General features: G+C 42.2%; 1 protein-coding gene across 2 annotated transcripts in view; it reads right to left on the reverse strand.

The window, feature by feature from the left end:
• Positions 1–18,963, reverse strand: part of pde8a (phosphodiesterase 8A) — a 130,232-nt gene that overhangs the window by 59,936 nt on the left and 51,333 nt on the right. For both annotated transcript variants that reach the window (XM_084337858.1, XM_084337857.1), the window contains exon 2: positions 413–469. In XM_084337858.1, coding sequence (XP_084193984.1) covers positions 413–469 — 57 coding nt within the window. The remainder of the gene's footprint in view (positions 1–412; positions 470–18,963) is intronic.

An 18,963-nucleotide genomic window follows, 5' to 3' on the forward strand; every position in this document is an offset into this window, starting at 1 on the left:
TTGATCAATTTAAATGTTCCTACGACATAAAGCAGGCTATGTGAGTAACTAACTAACAACAATGGTTTATTCTCATTCATATTCAAAGTATTGGACTAGTATTTAAAACTAAGGACAGTTTATTGCACCTCAGTTCCCAAGGATAGCAGTTCTCGTGACCTTTTTCAATGACCCCAACATGTTTCCACATTAGGCTGAGGACATCATTCGATGAGACTGTGTCCTATTTGATAAGATCTTTGTTGTTATGACAATTGATCCATCTCAAACCCAGACCTCTTTTCTGGATTCTACAATTACAACTGTTGCTCCAAGGGTTGTGATTGGAGGATGAAGATAGGTAAAATACACAGAAGCAGTGGCATTAGAGTAATGGCGGGCAGCATTTAGACATTAAGCAGTGTTACTGTACCTGAAGCTGGTCTTTGAATAACTTCATTGGTCCAAACTGCACCTCTGTTAATGTGGTCTGGAAATCAGAAGGAAGACAGGAGTTTAGAAAGAAAGCTAGCCCAAATAGTTACGTCACAAATTCAGTTCCATTCAGAATGCAAATCCAATTTTCTATCTAATAAATGAGACATTGTATTCACTGGAAATTATTAATTCACTCTTGCTATTTAATATTATTATTATTATTATTTCTTTTACTGTATCCAAATAAAATACAATTAAACACTGTGTTTTATACACTAAGCTATTGTGAACCTCTCAAAGGTCAAAGAAACAATAAATCGTGTACATTTTTGTAATCTATAAACCAAGTGACTATAGAGCTATGAAAAAAAGAAAGAAAGAAACCATGTTCACTAATTACAAGAGGCATTTTCAACTCATCATCTTTGCCTACATGAGAGAGAGAGAGTTCTCTTTTCTGTCTGCAAATAATTTAGCTTCCTTCCTGCTAAATGGAACCCAGCGCAGGGGTTAGTAACCATAGTAACCAAGCCCCTTGTGGACCGCCATCCCTCTAGAATTCCCCTTCTCCGTAAACAATCTACACACGTGAGGAGGAGCACACACAGACAGGAATCTCAGAGCACGCTGGGCAGCAGCAAAGATCGCCTCTTGCTAAATTATAAGAGTTCTGAGTGAGCAGCGGCCTCATTGACGTCACTGCGATGCTGGGCTCCATTTGCGGCCGTGTCCACAAACAATGTGTATGACATCAGGATGGCTAGCGGTTGATGGGCTGTGTGATAATCTGATCGTTCACAGACACAAGGGTCTGGTCGCATGATAGGCCCATGTGTGCTGCACAGCCGGTAGGCGTTGTGTGCAAGTGCCTGTATGTGGTAATGAAGAGGGACCACCATATGGTAATGCAAACAAACCAACCTGTGTTATTCCAAGAGGGCCTGACACTGCACCACATCCAGTTGTTGTTACTGTCAAGACTTGATTGTAATTACTTCAACCGCTGTACATCATAATAACGTATAAACTCAACGCTCGTTCGTATCAACTCTGATTTGTGGTTTATTTTAATATTTCATGTAGCTGTGGAACCTAAACAAAATGTTCTTTCTCCTATAGAATACTGGCAAACAGATCTGGGTAAATAGCCCACATGGAATGCATGCGCGCACACATCACCCATCATATGTTTCCTATGCGAAAGCATTTGCTAGAGCAGTCGTTGAGGTCAGGAGTTTTGGCCACAGGGCCTGTAGCTAGCGGAGGCCGCCTAGCAGAGCAGAACACAGCGCTCTGTCTCAAACCAGGGAGACTTCCCTCTCTAATTGACGCTGACACATCCAATGCAACTGCAGCTGAGTTGTGTAACTGGAACAGCCAGCCTGCTGCACACACACACACACACACACACACAGCCAAGCCAGTCTCCCAGCCACCCCGGGCAACATGCTCTTCTTGTACAGTACAGTAAACACACACACACTATGAATCACTCACCCAAGCATTTGCATCCCTCAAACACCATGCTGGCACTCAACCAGGGGCAAACAAAGCAGGGGAGGTGAGTGAGCAGGCAGACACACAGCCCTCCCTCCTGCTAGGACTATGAGCTGTGCTGTACCAGTCACACTCACACACACACACACACACACACACACACACACACACACACACACACACACACACACACACACACACACACACACACACACACACACACACACACACACACACACACACACACACACACACACACACACACACACACACACACACACACACACACACACACACACACACACACACACACACACACACACACACACACACACACACACACACACACACACACACACACACACACACAGGCCTGATTTACGCAGGGCTTGTGAGTTGATAATTGTAAATGACAGGACTGTTTAGCTGGGCAAAGACTTTACAGCAGACACACTTTTGTTCTGCGAAAACACTGAATGGGAGTCTGTGAGCTCAACACAATGCATTCTGGTCCTTGTGGTTTTTCTTAACTTGTGAATTGGTCATGATGAGTCATAGGCAATACTGTAACTTTCAATGGCTCAAGAACAAATTGCATTGACATGTAGTCAGGGAGGAATTGAAAATCACTTGACTTAACACTGTTACAAATCAATCTCACGCCCACAAACAAAGTGAGCTATAGGCCTATTATTATTATTATTATTATTATTATTATTATACCATGGCATGGGACCATTTGGGTTATCGTTTCACTAGTTGAGTAGGTGGTAATATAATCACTGAGTCCTCGTGCCCCTGTCCCTAATGTGACGGACTACAGGCCTCCTTCGCCGAGATGAAGCCCAGAGGTGATCTAGTCGTGTCAGAGCTGCTCTATATTCCGTCTTCAGTCCCTCCAGGCTGCAGCTCCCATTCTACACACCTAATGTATTTACATAGCAGCGCTGCCTCTGACCCCATATCCTGCCCCCTGTGCATCCGGCCCTATGGATCTCCTCCTCTACTCTGGCCTACCAGCTCCTCTCGCTCTCACACACTCATATACATACACACACACGCCGCACCATACACACTGGGAGAGTGGCTTTCCACTAAAGTGAAAAACAGGAAATTGGATGACATTGTTCGCTGCGCAGACGTCAGCAGAGAGAGATAGAAAGAGTAAACAGCTTCCTCCTGCCCAGAGCAGCCACCAGGAAGACGTCAGCAGAGAGAGATAGAAAGAGTAAACAGCTTCCTCCTGCCCAGAGCAGCCACCAGGAAGCAGGGAATCTTGGGATGTCTGCCCTGCTCATGCTTCTTAGGAAAACGTGCATGATGGCCGCCTGGTCAACTTACTAATTCTCTCTCTCTCTGCATTTCAAGCAGTTCATTCAGCAGACGTTCAGACTTTACTGAACAAAAGTAATAAGGACAAATAAGGAATGAATTGAACAATTGACCAACATCAAGGCCAACACCGCTAGTAGCAGGCTGGCTACACTGCCACATACTTGTGAAGAACCTCGTGTTGGTGCCGTCGTGCCGGTGGTGGCATGCGTCTCTAGTGTGACTTTGTTCTAGAGGGTCTAGGTCTGTGGCCTGTCTGACAGTGTGGACCAAATGGAGATGAATCAATGTTCCTCATTAGGGCTGATTAGGGCTCAGTTCCAGCCACATTTTGAGCCGTACATTATGTACCAGACAGACATGCACGTGTGCACACACACACACACGCACACACACCTAAATGGCATTGAGTGACACTTCAACCCCACCACAAACTGTGCCAGTCAGACAGCGGTATAAGCTGGCATGTTACCTCAAAGAGAATAATTCACATTGATGTGTGGCCACTGCTGCCCTTAGCTGCACTAAAGTAATCAATAACAACAATGGGGTTTCAAACCTGCAACTAACTAAAAAACGAGCCCCTAGGGCCAGAAAAAAATATTGAAAAGCCTAGTGTATACTGTACTATCCACAGATACAGCGTGGCACCATCTAAAAATAGGACTATGCTTATACTAAGCAATTATAAGGATATTGTAGAACACATTTTATGATGAAGCGCTTCTATGACACTGTCTCCTTGTTAACAAACCAAACTATAATAATATACTCTGTACCTCAAAATAATAACAATACAATGATTATTGGTAAGACAAATGGTCCTTCACACAATAAAGCAGGCATTTCATTCATTTTCATTGAAAAAAATTACAATTATACCATTGATTGATTGATTGATTGATTGATTGATTGAAAACTTTATTAACAGATTGCAGAATGGGTACAGTACAGTACAGCTCAATACATACAATTGTTAAGGGGATGCAGACCAGAGAAAGACTTTCGTCTTGTTTACATCAGGGTCCCCCATTTTCAATTCATCGTAACATATATGACATACATGACATACAGATAGACAGTACTGCTACATCTATATATTTATGACATACCATATTTGTAAATACAGTACTGTTTGTGATACAAAGAGAGCCCAGAAAAAAAAAAGTATATACATTTGCCGTAGAAACTGTACATTGGATTGGGTAGGTGGGGGGGGGGGGGGGACTGTACATTGGAGGTGGTTGGGTGGGGGGGGGGGCGGGGGGGGTTGGGTAGGAGGGGTGGGTGGGTGACACTGTACCAAACAAAGATGTTTTCCGATGTGACAATTAGCTTCATTTAGAATGGTATTTTGACACATTTAGCCTTTATCAAATATAGCAGTGACCTGGATGTTGCAATATCGATACAGATTTGATTAACTGTTTCAGCACTAATACAGAGGCATTACCAAAGCATGGCTTTTGCAAACTGTCGCAACCCGGATAGCTATGGAAACGTGCCAATGTCAATATCAAGCTGAACAACAGAAACAAGGGTAATGGTGGCTAATAATATCAGGGTTTCTATATATCTGTATGTCCTTTTGTTTCCTAAAGCTTTAATATTGTTGCTATAGATCAGGAAAAAGACTCATCAACTGAGAGAGTGCCCCCCCCCCCCCTCAATAATTAATGTAATTATTGCAGTTCATCCATTTAGAAAAATAACAGCAACAGTGTGTGTACGTGTGTGTGTGTATCCTGGCCCTGTCCACATGCATTATCTACGATGACCAAGCCCACAGTCAGCCGAGCAGAAGACGTTAGGTGAGTCATCGGCAACACTGAGGAAAACTAGGCCACCGTGGGTGTGTGTCCCAGAACGTCCCTCGCACTCACCCTCTCACTCTCTCCCTCACTCTCTTCCCATCTTTCTCTCAGCCCCCCCCCCCCCCCCATCTCCTTTGCTCTCTTTCTCTCCTTATCTCTCTCTTTATTCGTCTCCGTCTCTCTGTTGGAACATGCTAAAGAGGAAAGACCAGCCCCCCATGGAACAAACACACAACTACAGATTACCAAAGTAATGCATGGATAAAACGTTTTTAAATTGATGATGAAAAGGCTAAGAAAGTGCGAAAAGGAAAGAGATGTGAAAATCTGACCACCTGTACAGTAACAGCTGATTAGCTCTAGTGTCTCTCCTCCCATGTTAACTTGTACAGTAGTAGGGGTGTAACGATGCGACCTCACAACGATTAATTTCGATTACGATTATTCAGGCAACGATTCAATGCATCATGAAATCTCTTCATTTGACAACGATTCGATTCGATTAATGTTCGATTCATTTTCTATCAGTTAATTCCCCAAAAAAATTGTAATACACAAATGTGGCTTGGGGAATTGATTCACTCAGCATGAATGGACTATAGGTCAATAAAAACAATACACACAACAAAGAAAAACATAAAAGATTAAAAATGTATTTAAATTTTTTTTTAAATTTCGATTATAATCGATTCTAACATTTTCAAATCTATGCAGTTGAATCGTCACATTAGAATCGATGGACTTCGGGGGCGGCTAAGTGGCGCAGTGGGCAAGGCGCTCGCCACTAACGCAGGAGATGCTGGGTTCGAGCCCAGCTCTCGGCGTTGCTTCCGGCTTGGCTGGTCGTTCATACTAATACAATTGGTAGTGTTAGAGGGTGGGAAAGCCGGTGGGTGGGGATCGGACGTTGTGGACAGCGACTCCTACAGGTCGGTTGGTGCGCCTGTACAGCAGAATCAGGAAGTATCGGGGGCAGCGTGAGCCTCCCACGCGTTACTCCTCGCCACTGAGAGTTTGCGCTGTACAGGTGAAAAGATGCGACGGCTGCCTCCTTGTGTACCGGAGGGGACACGTGATGCAAGGCTTCGTCCACATTGCAGCCGACCAGTGGGAGGCATGGTCTAACAACGTTCGAGACAGGGAAGGGTAGAATTGGATAATACGAAATTGGGATGGGAGAAAAATTTAAAATGGGGAGAAAAAGTAGACAAAAAAAAAGAATCGATGCATTTCGATTAATCAATGCATCGTTATACCCCTACTGTACAGTAACAGCTGATTAGCTCCAGTGTCTCTCATCATATGTTAACCTGTACAGTAACAGCTAGGGATGTCCGATATTATCGACCTACCGATATGATCGGCCGATATCGGCATTAAAATGTGATATCGGAAAACATTGGTATTGGTTTAAAAAAAAAGAAAAAAAATATATTCTTTTATTTTTTTTACATTTCTATAACCTTTATTTACCCAGGCAAGCAAGTAAGAACTAATTCTGGGGGAGCTCCAGTAGCTCACCGCGTACCTCGGACGCTATTTCGACGTCGGGGACAACCGTGCGCGTCACGGATCTGGGGTACACGAGTTCGACTCCCGGACTCGCCGTATTTTCTCAGAGTGTCTTTCCCCCGATCTATACCCCATTCAACCTGTCTCTGTCGGTCATGCTTGACCAGAAAAAGCAATAAACGCTAAAAGAACCAGCTGACTGGTCAAAGTTTAAAAAAAAAAAGAAATAATTCTGATTTTATTTATTGTCAAAAGTATGCATAATGTTGTGTTAATTCCACAACAAGAGATATGTTGAAATGATTCCATTTTTTGGGGGGGGGGGAACCCTGCATATATCGGTATCGGTTGATATCGGTATCGGAAATTAAGAGTTGGACAATATCGGTATAGGTAAAAAAGCCAATATCGAGCATCCCTAGTAACAGCTGATTCGCTCTAGTGTCTCTCCTCACATGTTAACCTGTACAGTAACAGCTGATTCGCTCTAGTGTCTCTCCTCACATGTTAACCTGTACAGTAACAGCTGATTCGCTCTAGTGTCTCTCCTCACATGTTAACCTGTACAGTAACAGCTGATTAGCTCTAGTGTCTCTCCTCACATGTTAACCTGTACAGTAACAGCTGATTCGCTCTAGTGTCTCTCCTCGCATGTTAACCTGTACAGTAACAGCTGATTCGCTCTAGTGTCTCTCCTCACATGTTAACCTGTACAGTAACAGCTGATTCGCTCTAGTGTCTCTCCTCACATGTTAACCTGTACAGTAACAGCTGATTAGCTCTAGTTTCTCTCCTCACATGTTAACCTGTACAGTAACAGCTGAGAGTCTAGTGTCTCTCCTCACATGTTAACCTGTACAGTAACAGCTGATTAGCTCTAGTGTCTCTCCTCGCATGTTAACCTGTACAGTAACAGCTGATTAGCTCTAGTGTCTCTCCTCACATGTTAACCTGTACAGTAACAGCTGATTCGCTCTAGTGTCTCTCCTCACATGTTAACCTGTACAGTAACAGCTGAGAGTCTAGTGTCTCTCCTCACATGTTAACCTGTACAGTAACAGCTGATTAGCTCTAGTGTCTCTCCTCGCATGTTAACCTGTACAGTAACAGCTGATTAGCTCTAGTGTCTCTCCTCACATGTTAACCTGTACAGTAACAGCTGATTCGCTCTAGTGTCTCTCCTCACATGTTAACCTGTACAGTAACAGCTGATTAGCTCTAGTGTCTCTCCTCACATGTTAACCTGTACAGTAACAGCTGATTCGCTCTAGTGTCTCTCCTCACATGTTATTAAATAACAATTGTGTTCAGTTCAACTCATGACCATACAAGACAAGACACGTTGTCTATAATGTTGGTAATACTTCTACATATTATGTAGTCACTCAGAAACATTTACAACAGAGCTTGTTTCCCTTAGTGTATGAAAACAAACAATCAACATATCTTGCCGTTAATATTGCACACCGACTTTTCTCTCCACTTAGATAGGGCAGTTTCTCTGAGGATCAGGGAGATGGTTAAACTCGAGGGAGATGGTATTTACTTTGTCAAAGAAGAAAGTCTCTCTTAAATCATTATATCTCTCAGAGTACAGTAAGAAGTGCGATTCTGTCTCAGTTTCTCACTGGTGACAACATGGACACAGCTTGGCCTCTTTGGGCAGCCAGTTCTGCCTGTGACAGCCTGTTTCCATGGCCAGGCTGTGTCCATTCAGTCTGTACATTGTCAACATTTTCCTTAGCTCTCTATCAGTCATGGCGGTCAGGTACTCTCCTACCGCATATTCTCTGTTTAGGGTCAAATACAATTTTAATTTACTTTATAGTTTTGTTCCAATAAAATATAATAATTAAATTTTGAGATTATTTGCTTGATTGGTGGCTGTCCTTAACCCATTCAGTGCCATTCATGAGAATTCTCGTTTCTGGGCCTAACACCCCTTCCTGACATAGAGCGACGCGAGCGAGAAAAAGTTATTAAAATGTATTCGTTTCAATCAGACTATCCTGACCTGCCGCGAGCGACAGCGAACTGAGCAGCGATGTCGTTTACCCCTCAAATATTCGCTCGCTGTGTCTCTAGTTGAGCGATTACGCGGCCGAGTCCCGCCCCCTAAACACTTTTTATTGGTCGAGAATCGCAGGCTGCTTTCAGAGCCATAGAAGACACACACAGACACACTCGGACACGCGCCGCCTCATATCAGGACAGTGTCGCACGCGATATCGTCTCCAGTTTGCTCGCTCGCTGCCTGTCAGGAACCGGTGTAAGTCGTTCAGTGCCATAAACAAAGATTCTCGTTTCTGGGTCGTTTTTCCTAATACCCTATTCAATGTCAGGGAGCTGTATTTTGCCTGTAAAAGGCATACTGGGACTCCAAAGGTGCAGTACCGGCCGCATCCTACCAGGCGGCGGTATCGAGCACCATTTGAAACCTTGTGTATTGGGCTGTGCGTCGATTATATGGGTCCGGGCGGACTTTTCTTTGTCGGGCAGGGCGAGCGTTTATAACGCGAGCTCGGATTGAGAAGAAACAATTACTCCCGATCCGTGTTCTGTGGTGGATTATGTTGGCGAAACGATGGACATCAATACTTGGAATGGCGATCAGATAATTGGAATATTCTTTTCTTTCCTAGTCAAGGTAAGGGCTATATGATATCAATCTTGCGTTGATCCAAGAATGTTGTCATTGCGATCCGAGCATACTGTATGTGTGTAACGCTAGTCCATAACGTATTCTGTTGGTGACGATCAAAGCATCAAAAAACGACCCCTCCCCCCCTTTCATGCATTCATGATGAAACATACCTATTATGCATTTGATTTTTTTTATTGTAGCGTGTGTAGGGACAAAAGTTACAAAACGCCAATGGATTTAGTATAATACACATTGCAGCTTATAACCAGCCTCCCAGGAATTATCCCGGATCATTCCGAAATAACACTCATATTCACCACGGCAGGGTTAGAAAAAAAAGTAAAATTCATGGCTTTTTTTGCCCCCCCCCCCTTAATTGATTTTCGGGGGCTTTTTTTTTCTTTCGGGGGCACAGAATTTTTATGATGAAAATTAACAGATTATAAAACATTGTCGACACTATTTTTTACAGTCTTCGTCCCTATGTTTGATAACGTAATGTTAACACATTGTCTGCCACGCAGTATGCCCATCCTTATGCCCAGTCTGCCAGTGCTGCCTGTAACCCTATGGAGATGTTTACCTTCTTTGCAGGGCTATAACTTTTTAAATATTATAGCTATATCGACATTACAATGGCCCATTCAACATCGGGTATCTATCGTTCCGGATGTGGGAACGTTATATTTTTTCATTCATACATTGTTGTGTTAATACCGTCGAGAATATAAGTATGTTTTTAAGGTTTTCTGTAGTAATTCCTAAAACGTTATAGGCCCCGACGCTTATGATAGATTATCGATTGGCGTTTCTTTCCTATACACGCTATATTAAAAAATTCAAATGTATATGATCGGTATACATTATGCTTCGTCATGCGTGAAGGAAAGGGGGGGGGGGGGGGGGTCGTTTATAATTCCTTGATCGTCAGTAACTGCTTTATTTAGTATGGGTTGATATGTTGATCAGATGGATTGCCGTGAAATGAATAAACAATCGGGCTGAAAATAACGTTATATTCCTCTTACCGTTCGCCGATGAGACTGGAGGAAAAATATTCCAATTATTTGACGTTGATCTGCTAAATCCATTTCCCGTTTGTATGATGCAATAAACGCCGAAATCATATTGATTATTGCGTTTCGAAGGCGATCCCATGCACTCGAGTGTGTATCTAGACCCACGTTACAAGATATTACTGCCGGAGGAATTTCCTCGATGCACCGAACGCCACTTCCGGTTTGGCTTAGAGTGTAACTTGCCCGACATCCACCAGGCGGCGGTATTGAGGCGTTGCAATATCAGACAGGGTCCAGCTGCAGTCCCGGAGGGAGGCTGGATGAATTATGAATGCCATGGCAAAAAAATTAAATATTGATCACAAAAACGAGTTAACTCGTTTCTGGCGCACAACGCAGTATACTCGTTTTTGGCGTCCAATGTGTTAATGTCTCCATATATAGGGCTCTACGCTAACCTTTTCCCCAAGGAGCACATGTCAGATAGTTGCAAGTACATGCAATCTGAGTATTTAGAAGGTCAATACAGAAGAAACAACCTGGTCATTGATGGCATAGCTGAGTTGCCTGGAGAAACCTGGGCAGACACAGAAGAGAAGGTGAGGAGCGTCATGGTGGACAAGCTCCAGCTACAGAGGGACATTGAGATGTGAGAGGGTGCACCGAACAGGGAAACCTGGGGAGGGACGCGAGAGACCAAGACCCATTGTGGTGACATTTTCAAAACACAAGGACAGATCAGCGGTTCTTCAGAGAGCCAAAGACCTCAAAGGAACAAACATTTACATAAACGAGGACTACACAGACGCTGTCCGTCTGAAAAGAAAATAACTGTTGCCCAAAATGAGAGCTGCTCGTGAGTGAGGAGAGATCGCCTTTCTGAGGTATGACAGACTGATAATCCGACCCCGAAGTAGCACCCCAAAGCAGCCGAGGGACAGTTGAATGGTTGTTGCCCTTGCCACACATACCGACATTATGAATATAGTATACTATGCCAATTAATACTAACCTACCCAAAAAGATGGCACATATAAATATCTGTAGCATAAGAAACAAGCTAGCTGAGATATCAGAGATTTTACTATCAGACCATTTCCATATCTTAGCTATATCAGAAACACACCTTGATTCTACATTTGAGGATGGGGCATTGCAAATTGATGGATACAACATTTTTAGGAAGGACAGGAATGCATTTGGGGGAGGGGTTGCTTTTTATATTCAGAATCTTATTCCAGTGAAGATTAGGGAAGATTTTATGAATAATGAAATTGAAACATTATGGCTGCAAGTGCACTTGCCTCATTTGAAGCCTATGTTGATCGGTTGCTGTTATAGACCACCTAGTGCAAATAATGTGTATCTAGAACAAATATGTGACATGTTGGACCAAGTGTGTGATTTGAGTAATGAGATTTATTTTATGGGTGACCTTAAAGGAAAACTCCAACATTTTGGGAAATTAGCTTATTTAACATCTTCCCTGGAGTTAGACAAGAAGATGCATACCTTTTTTGTCTCTGTGCGTGCATTTAGCTTAGGGAACAGTCGCTCTGTTAGCGTAGCTTAGCTTCATCACTGGAAGTGGGGGAGGGTTTGAGCCTGACGTTCCCTACAGTGCCCTACAGTCACGAAATACACTCCAAATACAACTCCAAAACGTTCCTGTAAACATGTTGTGACCTATGTATTTACCACGTGGAGAAATTAAAAATAATTGAATTCGACAATTATGTTTTCTAAGCAGATATACTCTGAACTATTTTTTGCCGAACGACTCCTCTCTGAGCGCAGTCAGTGATTTCTACGTGAAGCCGTGTTTGTTTACATTCTCATTCATTCAAAGGATCCGAACCGATTGAAGTTTATGGATACCATGACTTAAAATCCTCTTACCTTGACGATTAAAAGCCTCCCCAATTTAGAAAACAGTAATCCAATGGCTGGTATTGATATACTACTAACTACTGCACGCTAACGGAGCTAACCGGACACTCAAGCAGATAACGAGAGCAATGACTTCCTTTCTGGGGGGTTTCAAAATAAAAGAGCGACGTCTATAGCAGCGGAATACGTTTATTTTGTACATTATCTAACGTTAACACGAACCTAAACTAACGTTACAACTAACCTAAAGTTAGTTTAGGTTCGTGTTAACGTTAGATAATGTACAAAATAAACGTATTCCGCTGCTATAGACGTCGCTCTTTTATTTTGAAACCCCCCAGAAAGGAAGTCATTTCTCTCGTTATCTGCTTGAGTGTCCGGTTAGCTCCGTTAGCGTGCAGTAGTTAGTAGTATATCAATACCAGCCATTGGATTACTGTTTTCTAAATTGGGGAGGCTTTTAATCGTCAAGGTAAGAGGATTTTAAGTCATGGTATCCATAAACTTCAATCGGTTCGGATCCTTTGAATGAATGAGAATGTAAACAAACACGACTTCACGTAGAAATCACTGACTGCGCTCAGAGAGGAGTCGTTCGGCAAAAGATTGTTCAGAGTATATCTGCTTAGAAAACATAATTGTCGAATTCAATTATTTTTAATTTCTCCACGTGGTAAATACATAGGTCACAACATGTTTACAGGAACGTTTTGGAGTTGTATTTGGAGTGTATTTCGTGACTGTAGGGCACTGTAGGGAACGTCAGGCTCAAACCCTCCCCCACTTCCAGTGATGAAGCTAAGCTATGCTAACGGCGCGTCTGTTCCCAAAGCTAAATGCACGCACAGAGACAAAAAAGGTATGTATCTTCTTGTCTAATTCCAGGGAAGATGTTAAATAAGCTAATTTCCCAAAATGTTGGAGTTATCCTTTAACAGCGGAGCTGTTTTGTAATCTTCACTCGCACACTGCGAGTAAATGATTTTTCCAGTTAGCACACACATATTATTAGGGGCCGAGTGAAATGCTCGCACTGTAGAGCATATATATAATTATATATATAATTAGTAAACTGTCAGGGGCTTTTCTTGCCCCCCTTAACTGATTTTCGAGGGCATTTGGTCAATTTTCAAGGGCATTTTGCCCCAAGCCTCCGTTAATTTCGAACCCTGCACCACGGTATAAAACTGGAGCGTATGGATGGAATATTTTTTTCTTTTTTGCATCTTGACCGGAAGAAACTCAAGTGTGAAATTACAATAGTATTGTATCCATAGCTATAATATAGAATATAGTTATTTATAGCTCTACAAACAAGGTGACGGACTCCATTAGTTTAATGTGTGGCCTCGCATAGCCTTCGCCCGAAAGCAGCGTGGCACAGAATGTGTTAAAGGAACGCACCAACTTTTTGGGAAATTTGCTTATTTGCCATCTACCCTGGAGTTAGACAAGCAGATACCCTTTTCTTCTCTGTGCATGCATTAGGCTTAGGGAACAGCCGCACCATTAGCCTAGCTTAGCGTCATTCACTGGAAGTAGGTGTGCCAGTGTAGCCTAGTTCCCAACAGTCACGAAATACACTCCAAATACAACTCTAAAAGGTTCCTGTAAACATGTTGTGACCTAGGGCGGCTGGGTGGCACAGTGGACAATGCGCTCGTCACCAACGCAAAAGACACTGGTATCGAATGCAGCTGTCAGCGTTGCTTCCGGCTTGGCCGGCCGTCATACTGGCTCGATTGGCAGAGTCAGCGGGAGGGAAGCCAGTGTGTGGGTCTTGATCGTTGTGGACAGCGACTCCTACAGTGCGGTCGGGGGCGCCTGCACAGCGAGGGAAGGATCAAAGAGAGGTAGTGTGACCTTCCACACGTTACACTCTCTCAGTGAGAGTCCGCGCTGCCAGGTGAAAAGAAGTGGTGGGCTGGGTACACATGTGTCGGAGGAAGCATGTGATAGTCTCCGCCCTCCCAGACCGACGGTAGGGGTAGAGTGCGCAACGACCAGGAAGGGGATTGGGAATTGGCATAACAACTAACATTGGGAGGGGAGAAAAACGGAAAAAAAGGGAGGAAAAAGATTATTAAAAAGAAGAAAAAAAACATGTTGTGACCTGTGTATTTACCACATGGAGAAATATATATATTTTTTTAAATTTCGTTTTGTAAGCAGATAATACTTTTCCTACCAATGCTGCCTGGGCACATTTCATCACCTCAAAAGCCTGGTTGCCTTTTTTTTTTTTTTTTTTTTTTTTAAGTTAGGCAAAAAAATTATTCGAGTATATATCTGCTTAGAAAATGTCAAAAAATTATAATTTTATTTCTCCACATGGTAAATACACAAGTCACAACATGTTTACAGGAACAATTTGGAGTGTATTTCGTGACTGTTGGGAACTAGGCTACACTGGCACAACTACTTCCAGTGAATGACGCTAAGCTAGGCTAACGGAGCGGCTGTTCCCTAAGCCTAATGCATGCACAGAGAAGAAAAGGGTATCTGCTTGTCTAACTCCAGGGAAGATGGCAAATAAGCGAATTTCCCAAAAAGTTGGCGTGTTCCTTTAAGCCCTGGTGGGCACTGGCAGAGCTTCAGGACCAGTGTGTGTGTCTCTCTCTCTCTTTTTCTTTCTTTCTTTCTTTCTTTCTTTCTTTCTTTCTTTCTTTCTTTCTTTCTTTCTTTCTTTCTTTCTTTCTTTCTTTCTTTCTTTCTTTCTTTCTTTCTTTCTTTCTTTCTTTCTTTCTTTCTTTCTTTCTTTCTTTCTTTCTTTCTTTCTTTCTTTCTTTCTTTCTTTCTCTCTCTGAGTGTATAGTGTGTGTGTGTCTCTTTCTTTCTTTCTTTCTCTCTCTGAGTGTATAGTGTGTGTGTGTGTCTCTTTCTTTCTTTCTTTCTTTCTCTGAGTGTAGAGTGTGTGTGTGTGTGTGTGTGTGTGTGTCTCTCTTTCTTTCTTTCTCTCTCTGAGTGTATAGTGTGTGTGTGTCTCTCTTTCCCTCTCTCTCTCTCTCTGAGTGTATAGTGTGTGTGTGTGTGTGTGTGTCTCATTCTGACCCTGGTCACAGTATTGTGAGGGCAGCTGGAGAACACAGTGACCCCCATTCTGTCTGCGGCGCCATCTCTTACCTCACCAGATAACAGAACACACACACACACAAAGAGGGAAGACACCCAGTAACTCCCAGGATATTGAAGGCATCCTTGTCCTGGAATTCAGGCCTAAATGCCCCTGTATGACGCCCATGGTGTAAAAACACAGATTTAGCACACACAAAAAAAATATATATAAAAAAAATAAAAATAAAAAATAAAATGAATAACTAAAATGATTAGATTACTTTATCCCTGAAATATCTGTCTCTGTTTCTCTCTGCCATAGCCTACCCAAGCTTTCAAGCATCACTTGGCTGGTGACAGAATATCTGCAAATATGTGAACCATCAATCCAACAGGAAGTTCTGTGTCACTGTCACATTCGAACGGAGGAAGCCGAATGAGGAATTGGAGTTGAGCTCACACAGTGTGTACACACACACACACACACACACACACACACACACACACACACACACACACACACACACACACACACACACACACACACACACACACACACACACACACACACACACACACACACACACACACACACACACACACACACACACACACACACACACACACACACACACACACACACACACACACACACACACACACACACCTGAAAATGTCAAATAATGTATTCACCTCCATTTCTTTCGCTTGGGATACATTACCACACTGGCAACATTTTGTTCAATGCTGCATATCATACAGTACTCTCAAAATTGAAATGTCAAACACATCAGAAGATTGTGTTTAGGGGCTTTGCTTTGAACAATATTTTTTCCCCCAATTTGTTTGGTAATGCTAATACTAACTGGATGTTCATAATGCAGTCATTACTGGTCCATGACTGCATTATGCTTGTGAAATAACAGTGTCACATTCATTATACATAACTAAATGATGTACTGCTGAGGGAGGTGGATATACTTCATATGTATATTTCACTTTTATTTAACCTTGATTTAACCAGTTAGTCTCATTGAGATCAAGAATCTCTTTGGCAAGAGAACCCTGGCAAAGACAGCAGCATTTAAAACATACATTAAGGTTACAGATGCTACAACATAAAACAAATGCAGGATAAATAACATAGAATAAAACCATACAAAAAAAAGTGTTTCAGGGCCAGGCTTAAAGCAAGTGAGATATTTAGAAACGCAAACATCTGCCCTCCGTTTCCAGTTCTTGCATTACTATTTTAAAAGTAATCAGGTTTTCTAGGTGCAAGTTAGCTTGTAGTGTATTCCAGGAAGAGGGAGTGGAATACTATAGAAGCCAACTCACCTAGTTCTGTGTGGACCCTGAGGTACAGATCAGGTCAGACGAGCGTAGGCTATAGCTGCCAATGTTGTGTGATATGAAAGTGCACAGATATATGAGGGGAGCATACCAAGAATGAACTTATAAATAAATGTGAGCCAATGGGTGTTGCCTCCACATACTGTAGACAAAGAGGGCCAATTAGCCTTGGTGTACACAGGGTACGGTGGTGTGTGAGAGCTTTACAGCCAGTCACAAACCTCAATGCACTATGGCAGACAGTATCTAACATAATGTAAACACTGAAACACTGGGAAGATGCATTCATATGAAGCAGGTTCCCATAATTTAGCAAAGGTAAAAATGTAGAGACAACCAATCTCTTCCTAGATTCAATAGAAAAACATTTATGGACATTGCTTGAAACCAACTTGAAAGAATGCTACAATGTTGCATTTATCCATGATGTCCAAAACTACAACTGCAGCAGTTGCAACAGAAAATACATCCAGTATGTGAAAATGTACTTGTTCTTGTTGTGACACTATGGTGATGTCTCCGTTTACCGAGACAAAAAAAACAAAAAACGTGGGTCCCTGGAACACAGTTTGAAGCCAGAAAGCTACCTGGAAATGTACTGTTCCACTGTGTTTGCTTACCATGGCAACACAAATAATAATGTTTTTTTACAAACACATTTACTATTATCAAAGATGCTCTAATAATGGAAGATAACACATCAGCTTTCCTTTCATTGGTAGGAAGAGAGGTGTTGAAGCAGTTTTCAGTCTTCGACTACGGTGATGTAATTTATAGGCTGCGGCCTCAACCCTTCAATCCCTGGACTCTTGTCTATCACTGTGTCTTCAGATTCATCACTAATGATAGATACGACACTCATCACTGTGTCCTTTATGAGAAGGTTGGTTGGCCCTCTCTGATGGAGAGGGGCAACAAACACTGATATTTGTTCTTTTATCATTATTGGAATGGAATTTTGGAACCTATGGAACCCGTTCTAGTGACTGGCTAGTCCTTAAGGTCCCTCGAGTTTGGGTAAATCTGCATTTTGCTATGATGCCCCTAGCTCACGGAATGAACTCCAACAGTCTTTAAAGCTTGAGATTCTCCCCTCTGTTGCTGAGTTTAAAACCTTGAACTCCAACCTTTGTCAATCAAGTGTTTTACGTGTTTTAATTGATTTGTTATCCTTGCTTTTTGCCTCGCCTTGTTGTCTTATTGTTATGATTTCATATGCTGTGTGATTTTATATGCTTTTCTTTCTTGTTTTTGCTTATTTCTGTATGTACACTCGACGTGCCTGTAAATGAGGGAAACCTCAGTGGCCTTTCGAGTTTAAATAAAGGTTTGAAATTAAATCAACTAAAAAGCAGGCGCCAATGGGATGATAATGTAACAGTTCTGTTTTTCACTGGATCAACATTTTTAAGATACGGTATAATATTTACCTCGATTTCTATGGTGAAAAAAATGCCATATTCTGCCTCATATGACGCATTCCAGGAAGTAAGTAATACAACAGTTGGTTCTGATCAAGGAATTTAATTTGCCAGGAGGCATTCCATGGGTGGTGATATACAGCACACTCCTATACACAGAGAGTTGGAAAGAGGAAATAAACTAACCAGTGCCTGCCAACTACAGTATACTACTCATATTATTTACACTTAACATATTGAATAAATAATCTTATATTAATTGTTCCACCTATCCCAGTTCAAATTATTTCTGTTATTACGGTTCAAGTTTATTCCCTGTGTCCATGGAAACAATGACCATAAAGGTATGGTTCCCTTCCATGGAAAAGATAGTCCGTTTACTTTTCTGATAACTGCATCACTGCATAAGTGCATACATGTTAAGACAAGTATGTATTGTTTATACATGCAATTCAAAGTTATTACTTTTTGGCACGTTGGAACTATGGGGCACACAGAGCCCTACGCCTGGACACCGGAGCCTGAAACAGCTCTGCCCCAGTGTGTTATTAATGTGGCCAAAACTGACCTCTGCAACCAAATTAGTTTGAAAGAAAATGAGGCAATACATTTGTATTACATGTATACATAGTATCACAACCAAATATTAAGCTCGTCTGAACATCCATGAGTTATGCAGTAATACAGTTATCAGCAAAGTAAACTCTATTTCTGCGGAAGGAAACAATACTTTTATGCAGGGTGTGATTTTCCACGGGGGATGGGGGGGGTTTCCATATGTCTGCTTTTCACATCCCTACCTCAGGCTACACTGCTCCTGCTCGTCTCAACTGCTGCTGTGAGTTGTGTTGCTGTTGCACTCAGTTTGTTTCACTGACCTGTACACTACAGTTGAAGAGGCTCTGTACTACAACTGTATATACTGCTCTGTGCTACAGTAGATATACTGCTCTGTGCTACAGTAGATATGTTGCTCTGTGCTACAGTAGATATGTTGCTCTGTGCTACAG

Source organism: Notolepis coatsorum, assembly GCF_963971535.1.
Source record: "Notolepis coatsorum genome assembly, chromosome: 20".
Lineage (NCBI taxonomy): Eukaryota > Metazoa > Chordata > Actinopteri > Aulopiformes > Paralepididae > Notolepis > Notolepis coatsorum.